The sequence below is a fragment of the Ursus arctos genome, unplaced genomic scaffold, assembly GCF_023065955.2.
Source record: "Ursus arctos isolate Adak ecotype North America unplaced genomic scaffold, UrsArc2.0 scaffold_6, whole genome shotgun sequence".
Classification (NCBI taxonomy): Eukaryota; Metazoa; Chordata; class Mammalia; order Carnivora; family Ursidae; genus Ursus; species Ursus arctos.
In genome coordinates, this window is record NW_026623078.1 from 40,412,731 (window position 1) to 40,427,011 (window position 14,281).

The 14,281-nt window shown below is 36.7% G+C and overlaps 1 protein-coding gene across 1 annotated transcript in view; it reads right to left on the reverse strand.

Annotated features, from left to right (window-relative positions):
* Nucleotides 1–14,281, reverse strand: part of CNGB3 (cyclic nucleotide gated channel subunit beta 3) — a 133,560-nt gene that overhangs the window by 19,437 nt on the left and 99,842 nt on the right. The window contains exons 14-15 of the mRNA XM_026495793.1: nucleotides 9,967–10,050; nucleotides 3,536–3,654 (exon numbers count right to left, since the gene is read on the reverse strand). Of these exons, the coding sequence (XP_026351578.1) occupies nucleotides 3,536–3,654; nucleotides 9,967–10,050 (203 nt within the window). The remainder of the gene's footprint in view (nucleotides 1–3,535; nucleotides 3,655–9,966; nucleotides 10,051–14,281) is intronic.

Genomic DNA, 14,281 nt, shown 5'->3' on the forward strand with positions numbered 1-14,281 from the left:
ACAGCAGGTGGGGCTATGTCTTAGCTCCCTTGCCTGAGTGAGAGAGAAAGGGACTGTTATAGGCTCTTCTAAATTTCCTAAACAGGTTCTGTGGTTGACAAGAGCTACTCTTAGCCTTGACTATGAATTAATCCCCCTGCCTGTGCACATCATGGGAATGCTCCATGTCCAGTACTGGGTTTTCTGGGGGCGTTCAGCTCTGCCTGCCTGCTTCTTGGCTTGAGTGCCACTGGCTCGCACTGTTTCCAGGAGTTGTTGCTAGCCCTTCTGGTCAGATGGGGCCAGAAAACTCTCCACAGTGGGTGGGGCTGATTTAGCTCCTTGTCTGGATGAGGGCAAACGGGGCTCTAAGGTCTGCAAACCACCTTGTTTGAAGATCAGAATCAGACAGATCCACACTTTGCTGAGTTCCCTGGTCAGAGTGCATTCCTGATTTGGTTCTGCAAAGTTGTTGGTTGGGATGACTACCTGGGCATGCCAGGTATGAACTTAGTCTGTTAAGATCCACTTGCCGGCCATTGCAAGCCTCTCCTCTCTTCTCCATCACAGTGAGATTCCCAGTGGTTGAGACATAGATTCTCCTGTCACCCCTGTGGTGAAATATCAGAGTATGGGCTCCCACAATGCTTGAGGGGGATGGTTGTCCCTCTTGGGTTCTCTTTTCATACTGGAGAAACTGGAGGCTCAGGGGAGACCTCTCTGTATGGTGCTATGCTGGTCTTGGGGAGGGGCAATATGGTCACTGTGTAGTCACTTCTTCTACCCTTCTAATGCAGTCTTTTGGTCTCTGTGGTGCAGGGGGCACCTCAGCCACACCCACGTGTTCTAGGATTCTCTCAGTAGTGTCTTGTTTTCTAATAGTTGTTAATTGTGCTTGTGAGAAGGAGCAAAGTGGGGAAGAACTTATGTTGCCACCTTGGTGATGTCATTGGCCTATTGTATTATTTTTATGTAGCTGCAGATGACACGAAGATGGAAAATTCTAGTTCTTATATTTTAATAACTTCATCTGTTGGAAAGATCCATCTGAACAAATTAAATATAAATCAGTGGTAACTACTGTAGTAAAGTTGTAAATAAAATAGTATGGAAGCATAGAACAGGGAGTAACTGTTATTTTGGGGGTGGTTAGAGATGGCTTCAGAAAACTGACCCATGAATTGAGCCTTGAACAGTGAGTAGATATTTTCCAGAGGGAGAACATTCCAAAGAGATATGAAACCAGTAGGGAATTCTATTGAAATCACAACAGCAATATCAATGGTAGAAGTTCAGATGTGTTCAAAGAATGGTGAGATGCAGAAGGGAGATAGGAAGTGGTTAAATACATATGGTGAATAAGACTTGGCACTTAGTATATGTGTAAGGAAAACAATGGAGTCAGAACTACTATAAGACCATCCCTTGGCAGACCCTAGGCTTCTCTATTAAAAATGGGGTTTCTACACTCTTCAGATATTAGTTAGAAGTGTGGTCTGGGTTTTCTCCATGACAGGTTGTAAATTTATATTTTAGTCAGGGCTTTGCTCTTTCAGATTAATATATAATGTCTTTGCAAGCCCTCATTCTTTTCTTTCTTATTTATTTCCTCAGAAAAAAGAACCTTCTTTAAAAAGCTATATGATAGTGCTGGATGTAGCTCATTTTAACAAAGGTCAAAGCATTTTTGAGTAGTAAACATGATCACCAGATCTTTCCAGTATCTAGATGTTTGGCAGTCATGCCTCATCACTGGAATAAATAACTAGAGCTCCAGGGGCATACGACAGCTGTGGACATATGAAGCCTGTGGATATCTGGGAAGAGCCAGACACATCCTGTTTCTCCTCAACCATAGCCAAGAAGAGAATCAAGGCAAAAATCTCCCTTTTGCTTGAATCAACCAGACTTTTGGGCAAGCATAGAGCTTGCTGGGTCTACTGGTTTCAATTTGGCCTTAGAAACCAAATGGGTAATAGGAGATTTATTTGAGAAGTTACTGTTAAGAATCTAAGATTCTTTTCGATTGCAGCTCAGCAGCACCTGGATTCTATTCCTAGAGTATTTCCTCCTGTGATGATAGTATCAGCAATTAACATACTTATATTTATAAAGCTTTATTCTTCAGGGAGCACTCAACCCTTGGGAGAGGTCAGCTAATTAATTTCTGACTGTTGCATGTTTTATGACCTTGAAGATTACAGTGGTTATTAAGTTACTAAAATATTAAATCATGGGGCACCTGGGTGGCTCAGTCAGTTGAGCAACTGTCTTTGACTCGGGTCACGATCCTGGATTCCTGGGATAGAGCCCCACATTGGGATCCTTGCTCAGCGGGGAGTCTGCTTCTCTCTCTGCCCCCTCCCCCTCCCCCGCTCGTGTTCTCTCTCGCTCTCGCTCTCAAATGAATAAATAAAATCTTTAAAAAAATATTAAATCACTTTTGCAAGGACTCCCAGTAAGGAAGCAATAGAAAATAGGCGAAGAATTAAAGTCTTGGACATTCTGAGAAGTGTTTCCATCATTTCCCCAAAACAGGACCCTCACAGGAGTGTCCACTCTGTTTTAAGCAAGGAGAAAAAAATTTAAAAAGTGAGGCCACATTATCAATAGAGAAATAACATGCTTCAACATTCTATGGAAATCTTTGTTATACTAATATGAAGTCATCTGAAATTATCCATATCTCTCAAACCCTGAAGATAATTTCTTAGCAGCTATGAAGTCAAAGATTGGATGAACATCATTCTTCTGTAGTATGGTGGAAAGATCACTGGACCCTGATCCACAAAACTCAGGTTTAAATGTTGTCCCTTCCACTTATTAGCTATGTTATCCTGGACAAGATAATTGGTGCCTTAAAGTTTCAATTTTCTCAATTCTGAAATTGATATATCAATAACTGCCTGACAGCACACCCTTCTCTTCCCTTTCAGAGCCAGCATCCTAGTTCAAGACTCCATCATCTTTCACTTGAACTGCTACAACTGACTCTTAATTGGTTTCCTCTATTTTATGCTTGCTCTTCTACTGTCTTTTCTCCACATAGCTGTTGGAGAGGTCATTTAAAATCATAATTCAAATTGTATCACTTTTGCCTAAAATCCTTCACTGGCATCCATTTGTCTTTAGAATAAAATACAAATTCTGTACCATGGCCTAAAAGACTTGTAAAATCTGGTTGTTGCTCACTCCTTGGCTTACTCAAAATTGCTCTCTTAGCCTGACATTTAAGTTTTCCAACAATCTGACAACTAATTCTCCCAACTCTTCTTTCATCATTCATTCATTCACATATATACATATTCAACATATACTGAGTATCTACCTTATGCCAGGGACTGACTAGGCCCTGGGTCTAAGGAGCTGAATGAGTTAGGTCTTTGGGGGAAGAAGGGATAAATAGAAATGTGAAAATCCTTTTTTTTTTACCAGTGCTCTCAGAACAATCAAACCTTTGCCAAATTTGAGCAGGAAGCTTATTTATTTTTGAGCTAAGATTTTTCTTTTATGACAAATAATAGACTTTAATACTTATGATGTATCTTTAAGATACCTGATTTCTCCAAACACTGCTCCAGCTTTCAGAGTAACCAGAACTTGAGCACCATCAGAACCTCCAAGAACTTGGACTTCTCCTTGCTTGATGATATACATTTCCTTGCCGATTTCTCCCTGTGTACCAAATATAAAGAGAAAATGGTAGTCACTTTACTCTTGACAATTATGCCCCAAATTAAGAAATATAAACTGTTCCAGAAGAATAAATATAAATAAAGAACACAATATCAATGTAAAAGTAATTATCTTAAGACTTAAGGTAGTTATGGATGTATTATATGAAAGGAAATTACTAGGAAAGTGATACTTCCCAACATGTAAGCACTGTATGCCACCACTGGACAGGTGAAAATGTTTCAGTCAGCACATTGTTTCAGGGACAGGTATGGGTAGAGGAAATAATTGGTTGTAAGCATAGTCACCCTGGCTTTGGTGGTCACTGATATGCTTTGAAGAAGGTGCTTGGTGTATCAAAAGAGCATAGGCTACAGCCATTTGAAGGCCAACTCCACTCTTCTGCCTATAACACTGAGGTCTGAGTTTAGTAATTGGAGTACAGGAGACCTTTAAGCTATTATTCTTGTTCCATATTGAAAGGAAAGTGTTAATGCATCAGGTTGTTTTACTCAGTCTTGCTTATCTCTGGGGACTCTTGGAGCCAGGGCAATGATGCTTGTTCAAGCCAAGAGAACTGAACTCCTGGAATATTCACATAGTAACTGGTTAATAGTGTTATTCTGTATGCCTGGGGCAGTATAGCAAGATATACCAGGCTGTCAACATTGTTTAATGTAAACACAAAGATTTATGATGCGTATTTGGTATCTGGTTTGGAGTCTGAATCACGGCTAGTCATGTAGCTATGTGACCAGCACCATTTAACAAATTTGACCTCAAGACTCTGATGGGCTTCCCTAGGTGGAGACATTTTGTCTTTGTCTTTAGGTCTACAGCCAGAGAGAAAAATGTATCCTTATGACCCTCCCAGAAGTAGGACTTAGGAAGCCTGCACCTGATTTTTCTATTCTTTGCCTATGTGTAACTTTTTCTTCCTGTTCCTACACTGTTTGCCTTGCTATAATAAAACTTAAGCCATGAATATAACTTTATGTTGAATCATGTAAATCACCAAACTAATGGGTGGTTGTGGGACCCTTTGGACATCTCTTCTCACTCCAAGATCCAAAAAGAATAAATATGTTTTACAATGGACCTAAATTGCAATTGGGTCAAGAAAAGCTGTTAAATTCTAAATAAGCTGGTTTGCATAACACTAGGCAAACTATTTGGATAATAACACCTATAAGTCTTAGTAAATTGTGTCTCGATCACCCCGAGGTATAAAATAATAGCATGAACACAATAAATTTACTTACTTGGTTCAGGAGGGGACTGGCTTATTTAAATTCATTAAATATTCCTGTTAGCCATATTTTCAAAAGATTAGAATACATTAAAATTAACTCGGGATTAAACAATGTTGATTTTAGTTTATGCTCTATGATGGCTGAGACAATGTTTATTTTGTTCCAGTGCTGAGCATAGGCTTATGATATAGGCACTCATTTATGAATGAGGGAAATACAGTTAAACCATTTTCTGGGAAGTTTTGAAGTCCTTTAATACCAAGGTTTGTTTTCCTTCCACTTCCCTTTTTAAAAAAGATTTATTTATTTTAGAGAGATAGAGAGTTCGAGTATAATTGAGGGAGGGGCAGAGGGAGAGAATCTCAAGCAGACACCCTGCTGAGTGCAGAAGCCCATATGGCGCTTGATCTCGTGACCCATGAGATCATGACCTGAGCCGAAACCAAGAGCGAGACACTCAGCCAACTGAGCCTCCAAGGCACCCCGGTTGTTTGCCCTTCCTGACCATTAATTCTTATCATATTATAATTGTTAGGTTGAATTTAAAGTTTTCAGGTTCTACCTCTTAGTTAACATCTGTGACACTGAATTCCTCATTTTATCTTCCCATTACTTTTATGAAGAAAATAAAGTAAGCACTATTATTTCCATTTTACAGAAAGAAAAATAAAGGCACAGATCAGCACAGCTGACTAGTCAAAGCTCCATTACAGTAACTAGAAGCAAAAGGAAGCCTAGAATCTCCTAACTATGCAATGCGAGAAGTATATTTAAATTTTGCATTGTACAGAATATTAAGCATGCATTTATTCTCAAACATGGATCAAAGTAGAAATTCCAAGACAGATGGATCTTATTACAGTTGTTTCCATAATATCAATGTTAATAACATCTTACATTTGCATAGTACTTTTAAAAATCATAATAATATCTGATATTTACATTGCTCCTTATTTTAATACCTGCATTTGTTCCATCAGAACATGCTACCTTATAATTGTAAAGCATTTTCAGGGATCTTAACTCATTTAATTCTTGCAAAAATCCCAGTGAGGTCAAAGATATTTAAAAATTGGTAGTAGAGGCTTGAAAAGTTAAGTGTCTTGAGCAAATTTACAAGGTTGGCAGATGATAGCATTAAAACTAGCAGCACCTATGTCACCTGACTCTATAGAATATATACAGATAGATCATATCTAATGATAAATCCAGTATCAACACCAATTTCTTAAAAACCAATAAAATAGCTATGAATTATTTAAAAAAAAAAAAAAGGAAAGGTGTCTGAATATTAGTTTTCCAAGAGATACTCCAGGAAGTAATGATTACGACAGGGCTATACTCCTTATTCTTTGCATGAAGTAATTCTCAAGGAACTGGAATGATTTTTCAAAGGCAGTTATTACAACTGACTGGAGGTAGAAGTATGTAATGGGCACTTAAATATAGTTCAGCACGTTTAATTATTTTTTAATGATCATTTCAATAATTTTCCAAGGAGATCTGGCATAATCAACGAACCAAAACTTCCACGATTTCTTGCATATTTCTAGGCTAATTTAAGCCTTTCCTGCAAGTTTAATTAGAATTCAGATAAAGTAGACATTCCTTAGAGAACAAGGTCTGACAGCATGTGCAAAATAAGATCAAACTAAGCTTTTGTGGTTGGTTTATGTACTAATTTGGAGAAAGTGTAGAAATGCAAGAGCTTCCTGTAGAGTGAGGTAACACTTAGTGAGAGAGCACTTCAAATTTTCAGGGTTCCTGTGTAGAAGGATATATTCTTCAGAAGGGGCATTCTGACACTCAAATTAATTCTTGCAATTAATTCCGGGAAAATTCCCAAGTATTCTTTGAAATGGTTCAAGCTACCCACTCAGTATATTTGGGAGTCATCTTGAAGATTAGGCACGTCAGCAAACTTCATCCCGAGCCCTGACATGTCTTCAATTATTAAGGTAACTGCCAATAGAATATGAGTTTTTTCTTTCCTGTTTCCTACAGTGATTTGTGGAAATGATAAGCAAAAACAAAGCTGAATTTAACAACTTTTCATCTCTGTCAATATCTACTATGAATTAAATCCACCTTTCTTACAAACAAAAGCAAAGAAATGTGGCAGGTAGTCTCATGCCTTCTCATTTCTGCTATTTTCCCTACTTATTCCTTTCCTTCCTTCACCTGTGTTCACTGATGTGTTTTTATTATGGAGTGCTGGATATATTAGAGGAAGGAATTAGAAATGAGAAGGCTGTATCTACTCTGGATTTCACACTTTGTTAAGCAAATTTGAACTGCTTAGGGGCATGGGTGTTAAAGTTTCTATGAGTTATCTCAATTTCCAGTCCCTGCTGTTATTGGAACAAATTGAAAGGCCATTTTGGTGCATTAAGGCCATGTCATTCCAAATGTACCACTGCCCTAAAGGGGTCCTTAAACTGACCTGTGGTTTGTATTTCCCATTTCAATGAAAATGACTTCATATCACCAACCTTTCTACTTTTAACTTAGACTAATTTGTGTGGGATTGCATATTCTTGGTTTCTATTATGTCACAATCTCTCCTCCGTTTTTCCTCCTTTACCTCTGATAGCTCCTTCTCTGATTCTTCTTCCTTGACCTCCTCCATAAATAATGGTATTTTCCAAAGTTACAGGCCTTGGCCCTCTTCTTTTTACCTTTCTTGAACTTCTAATGAAGCTGGTTTCCATATGTTTGTTTTACCTCTAGTTCTATCTTCTCTCACAAACTAGACTGATTTCTACCTGTGCACCAGTTGTCTCCACCCAGATGTTGAAATACTTTATACTCTTGACCTTGTTTTACACCATAATCCCAGTTGATCACTTGCTTCCATTCTGTAAATATGCCAAGCTCTATCCTAGCTCATGGCTCCAAGTCTTCATCTAAAATGCTGTCCTCTCCAACTTATTACTAAAGAAATAGTTCTCTTTATATTTTATAAAGGTCATGGCTGACAACCTGACAACCTCCCCCCTTCTCAAGCCCCAAATCTAAATAAGTGCCATTGCCAGAACACGTTTCCCTAGTGAATTCTATTTTTCCTTTGTAGAAGTTAGCACATTTTGGAGTTATGTATTTATTTAATTTCATTTGTTTATTGTTTTTCTCTTCCACCAGGCCAGTGATTCTCAACTTTGGCTGCATTTTAGAGTTATCTGGGAGCTTTTAAAAAATATTGGTATGTGAGCTGACCCTAACCCATTGAATTGCTGGGGATGGATCCCAGACTTCTAATTTTAGGTGATTCTGATGTACACTGTGAATTGAATACCTTGCACTAGATTGTAAGCCCTTGGAGGACGAGAACCATCTTTTTTTGCTCACTGTTGGTCGGTTACACCCAGTACTCAGCACAGTGCCTGGCCATAGAACTAAAAAATATTGACTTTTTTTGAATAAGTGATGCTAAAATGTTCTAACTTTTGACTTATTGTAGTCTTCTGAACTTCCTCTGCAGAGAGTTTCTTTCTGCCTTAGAGCATGCTAATTCTTTCCTTTATCTGGAATGCCTGTTTCTTCTTTTTCTTGGTTCATGTAGATTCATTTTTTTGGCTCTCTCTCTTTTTTTTTAAGTAGCCTCCATGCCCAGCCTAATGTGGGGCTTGAAACCATGAACCTGATATCAAGACCTGAGCTGAGATCAAGAGTTAGACATTTGGGGTGCCTGGCTGGCTCAGTCATTTAAGAGGCTGCCTTTGGCTCAGGTCATGATCCTAGGGTCCTGGGATCAACTCCCACTTCTGGCTCCCTGCTCAGCCGAGAGTCTGCTTCTCCCTCTCCCTCTAGCACTCCTCCTGCTTGTGCATGCATGCTCTCTCTCTCTGTCAAAAAAAAAAAAAGAAAAAAAAAGGCACTTAACTGACTGAGCCACCCAAATGCCCCTGTAAATTCACTTTTTAAGACTTGGTTTGAATAGCATCTTCTTCAGGAAGTCTTGCCAGCACCCCAGTGGGACAAGTGTCCTTACTCCATGTCCTATAACAGTTTGTGCTTACATTTACCATAGCACCTAACACATTATTTTGGAATGATAATAAGTGCTTCTCACCCTTACTTGCTTGTGAACTCCCCAAGGTTTGGGATCATTTCTCATTTCTTTAAACTGCTCATCTTCCTCTACTTTTTATTCTGATTATTGACTTCACTACTGATTTAGTCTCTCAAGATATAAAACCCAAGGTTAGCATTCCTTCTCTCCTACCTTAAGTTAGAAATCAGAGATGTGCAAAAATGTTCATTGTAAAGTTATTTATAATAGCAAACATTTGAAAATTATCATATATTCAAAAAGAAAAGATCTAAATAAAGAGATACACTATAAAAAAAGAAAATTATTGTATATTCATAGACCATAATATTATACATCTTTAAAAATGAGGTTGTAGAAGATTACTGAATAGTAAATAAAATGTTCATATGATATATAGTTACATGACAAAACATAAATACAGTATGTCAATTTTATAAAACAAGCTTTATCTATCCACCAATCAGTATAAAAAATAAGTTGCAATATATGAGTAGTGGTTATTCTGGGTAGTGGAATTTTCATCTTTATGCTTTTATGTGTTTTCCATTTTAAAAATAATGAGCATGTATTACTTTTATAATCATAAAAATTGCAGTTAAATTGGAAAGAATGTGGCATTAATTATCCATTAATTGGGTGAGCTAAATGGAGGTAACTGATAGCTTGCTGAAGACATAAAAAGGGCAGAACCACCTTTCACTTCTATAACTTTTTTCTCCACTTTAAATATTTGGCATTAATGGGGTGTGACGAGTGATGATTTACATTTATACAAAAAAACTTTTCAGACTTCCCACACTTATATCCTATAGATAATGAAATCTATATTGTCTTGTTCCATTTTGAACTCAGAGTTGATTATTCTTTTACAAAACTATGTGTCATAATTATTTCTATTCTATGGAATTCACCCTGGAAATTCTATTTAAACTATGCTCTTGACCTATATCTGAACTTCTTAAATGTACTTATTTATTGTGTATTCAAAAGATAGCACGCACTCACCTTTTTGCAGACAAAGTCACCAGGTAAATAAACAGTGGATTTCAATCTTAGCAACATGTCATAAATCATCTGTGTATCACAACCCTAAAGAAAAAAATAACAAAGAGAAAAATAATTCTTATAGGCACAGCTACAAAGACAACATTCCAAATAATTTAAAATGACATGAAAATAAATAGTAATAAAAGTTGTTTGTGTTAACACTAAAATATTAATTGCCAATATGGACTTGTTTTGTCCCAAAATTTAGGAAAAAACCCCACAAACCTATAATGTGAATACAAGACTTTGGATCCTGGTCAGACAGATTTGGGTTTTAATCCTGTCTCCACTACCAGTATTATAGAAGGTTATCTTTTTTCTTTTTTTTCTTTTTTTAAAGATTTTATTTATTTATTTGACAGAGTGAGACAGCCAGCAAGAGAGTGAACACAAGCAGGGGGAGTGGGAGAGGAAGAAGCAGGCTCCTAGCGGAGGAGCCTGATGTGGGGCTCGATCCCAGAACGCTGGGATCACGCCCTGAGCCAAAGGCAGACGATTAAGGCCTGTGCCACCCAGGCGCCCCATGGAAGGTTTCCTAATCGGTTAAGTGGGAGTTAAAAGGGTAGATTTCATAATGGTAAAATTTTACTCATGTAAAACTCAACATAGTGTTTAATTAATGATAGCTATTAAATGATTATGGTAACAGAATAGTGATAATAATTATTAGTATTAAGACTGACCTAGACCAAAATAAAAATCTGAATATGTTGCTTTTTTATAACACCTTTCATACTGCTGTTTGATATTATTATTTAACTTTCCAAGCTCGTATGTCTTTCTTTACCAGCTTATTTATTATCTTCTTAAAAGCAGAGTAACTATACATAATAGATATAAAAGTAATATCTGTTGAATGAATGATGTTCATATCCACTTTAATAGTGTAAGAGACACATCTGATTTGTTAGAATATGTGTGTATATTTGTGTTGTGCCCAAAGAATAATAATTTATCTATATAATAGGCTAAAGAAAAATTGACAAATGCTTCAAAAATGTTACTTTACATAGTGATTTGGAATTTTTTGCTTTCACCAAATATTTTATTTTTCTCTCAGAGCTGCTAACATGTAGCTGCCTTCCTTTTGTGGTTGGTCCTTCCCATCCCTTAGGGGAATTACTGTTTTGTGGAGAACTAATCATAGTCAGGAGCAGAGGAAGGCGGAGGAGACACAAAGGGCATGCTCCCAATTTGTGGATTGGATAATCATTCAGCAATCACCAGTTTTCTGTAATGATTTCCATAGCAAACACTTGACCTAGATCCATCTGAAATTTAGACTTCAGGGATGCTTGACTGATAAGGAAAGTTAATGATTTATGATTGAAGTATCTTCATGTAGCCATTGGTAAGGAACATTCAAATGAACTTGAAGTCAGAATTTTAAAAATTTATGTGAGAAAGTATAGCTTTTGGTTATCCAGCATAGAAAAAAAAGGCCAAGGCTGACAGGAATACCTTCTTAATATAGCCCAACAAATATTGATGAAAAGCTGCTATGAGCAAGCCTTTGTACATGCCCTTGGAGCTATGAAAGATGAAAGAGAGTAAATTAGTTGGGATGATGTTTCAAGTAAACAGAAAAGCTGTAATTGATGGTAGAAGTGAATCATGTCATAAGACATTCCAGTTAAATATCCATAAAACTTTGAAGAGGAGATGGAGTTACTACTTTCTGGGAATGGGAACAGGAGAGGGGGAAGCACCAAGAAGTTGCTCATGTAGATAACACAATTGGAGTCCGTTGAAGATGAATATGATTTGTATTTGCAAAAACACGGAAAGATCCTTTTAGGTAAAGGAAAATTTACTTTTTCTTTTCTTGCTATATATTTGTTTTGTGCAAGGTATATAATTTTTATTTATATTTGTTTTATTCCTACTGTGTCTCATAGGTTATCATACTTGCTAAAGCAAATGACAAACAATTTCTTTCTAAAAATTGTGGTTATTTTGTTTTTAGTAAAAATTCTCTAAATATATGGCTCATGTGCCTGATTTCTTTTTCTTTTCTTTTTTTTTTTTTTTTAGATTTTATTTATTTATTTTGGAGGGGGAGAGAGAGAGAGAATGTGGGCATGAGCAAGCAGACTCCTGTGCTGAGTGCAGAGCCCAACTCGGGGCTCAGTCTCATGACCTTGAGATCACGACCCTAGCTGAAATCAAGAGTGGGATGCTTAACTGACTGAGCCACCCAGGCGCCCCATTATGTGACTGATTTCTTTTTTTAAATTTAAATTCAATTTGCCAACTTATAGTACATGATTACCTTCAGAATGTAGTGTTCAATAATTTATTAGTTGCGTATAACATCCATTGCTTACCACATCACATGCCCTTTTTAATGCCCATCACTTGACTACCCCATCTCCCACCCACCTCACCTCCAGCAACTCTCAGTTTGTTTCCTATAGTTAAGAGTCTCTCATGGTTTTTCTCCCTCTCTGATGACTTCCCATTCAGTTTTCCCTCCCTTCCCCTATGGTCCTCTGCCCTGTTTCTTATATTCCACATATGAGTGAAACCCTATGATAATTGTCTTTCTTTGATTGACTAATTTTGCTTAACATAATACCCTCCATTTCCATCCACACTGATGTAAACGGTAAGTATTCCTTCTTTCTGATGGCTAATATTACAGTGCCTGATTTCTCTTAAAGCTGTAATTGGGTCAGAGTAATTTCATTTTGGAAATTTGTGTTCTGATCACTCAGAACTCTTAAAAAACACAAATAAACTTCGGATCAATCTTAGGATCTCCCTCACTAAAGAAAGTTCATGTTCTTGATGTTTTAGAGAAAATTCATTAGAAATACACTTGGAAGTTCTTAAGCATAAACATGTTTGGAATAGTATTGTGATAAAGCTAACTCTCAATCATTCATATCCATAGAGAAGAATAACACTGTAAATGATCTGAAACAGAAGAGTAAAAAAAAAAAACCCATTTACATTTATGCAATTTGATTTTTTGGGCATTAATTTTTACAATCCTAATTATAATTGTGGGCCAAAATAAAGTTTTCATTCCTTGAACAATTCCTATTGAAATGAACTTTGATGAAAATTCCCAAGTGTATTAAATTGTATTCATAGGAGTTATTAATGATTTTAATGTTTTCCTATGACTGTAATTCTTGTTCTATAAATACACAGAGATGTGTGTGGCAGTATTGTTTTCAGTACCAAAAAAAATGGAAACAACATGTCAATCTGTGGACAGATAAAAATGTTGAATATTTGTAGGTTGTAATACCATAGAGTGGTTAAAATAAATAAATCAGATCTTTCTCTGCATATAGATATGATTGAACTTGACAAAAAAATTGGGCTGCACAAAAAAACAAGATGTAGAATATAATCAATATGGCTCCAGCTATGAAAACACTACACAAAATAGTCATTGATGCCTGTATAGATATAAACTGAAATTACAAAAATGAGGACTGGAAGGATACCTTTGAAATCATCTTAGTGGCCCCCTCTGGGCAGGGTGAGAGAATGAAACTGGGGAGAAGAACTGACGAGATGTCAGTTTGACTTTTATTAATTTCAATGAAAATGAAGTAAAACACACACCTCAAGATCGTTTGTAGGAACAGAATGCCCTTTGAGGAAGAACACATTTCATCTTTTCTCTTCTACCTTTAGGTTAGCTTACTGGCAGAAAGCACTAATAAAGGAAACCCAATATGTGAAAGTGTTAGACCAAACTAGGAGATGAGCTCTAAAATAGATAAGCAAACAATTATTGCTTTCCTCAGTAGAAATGTGCAAGTGCCTACATGAATAACTTTTAGCTTAGAGCTTGGATTTCCTCAGAGAAAAAATCTGAACTGTTATAAATATGAATTTTTATGAACACATTTGCATAGAATATGTATCAATTTATGTAAATGCAACATAGTAGCTGTATGTAATAAAAACTTACAGTTTAAGTTTTATCAATTAAGTGTTTCTGTACCCTAATTGTTTTATGGACAGGAGCCACTGGCCTTGGGGCAACTGTGATCTAGAACTAGGTTCTTCTCATCTGTACTTAGGCTTTGTGAATGAAGTTCGCATTACGAAGTTGCTATAGTTTATGAGTCTGATAACAATTATCTCCACCCTCCACCCCTCGAAAATAATTCTTTTCTTGAGATACACTTTGTTCCACTATTGTGTGATTAAAAAGAATTACATCCCAGGGCTAGTGTTTTTTCTTCGTAATGCAGCTCCATTTCTTTTATAGAGGGCATCAGGAAAGTTTTTGATTTTCAGAAGGTCA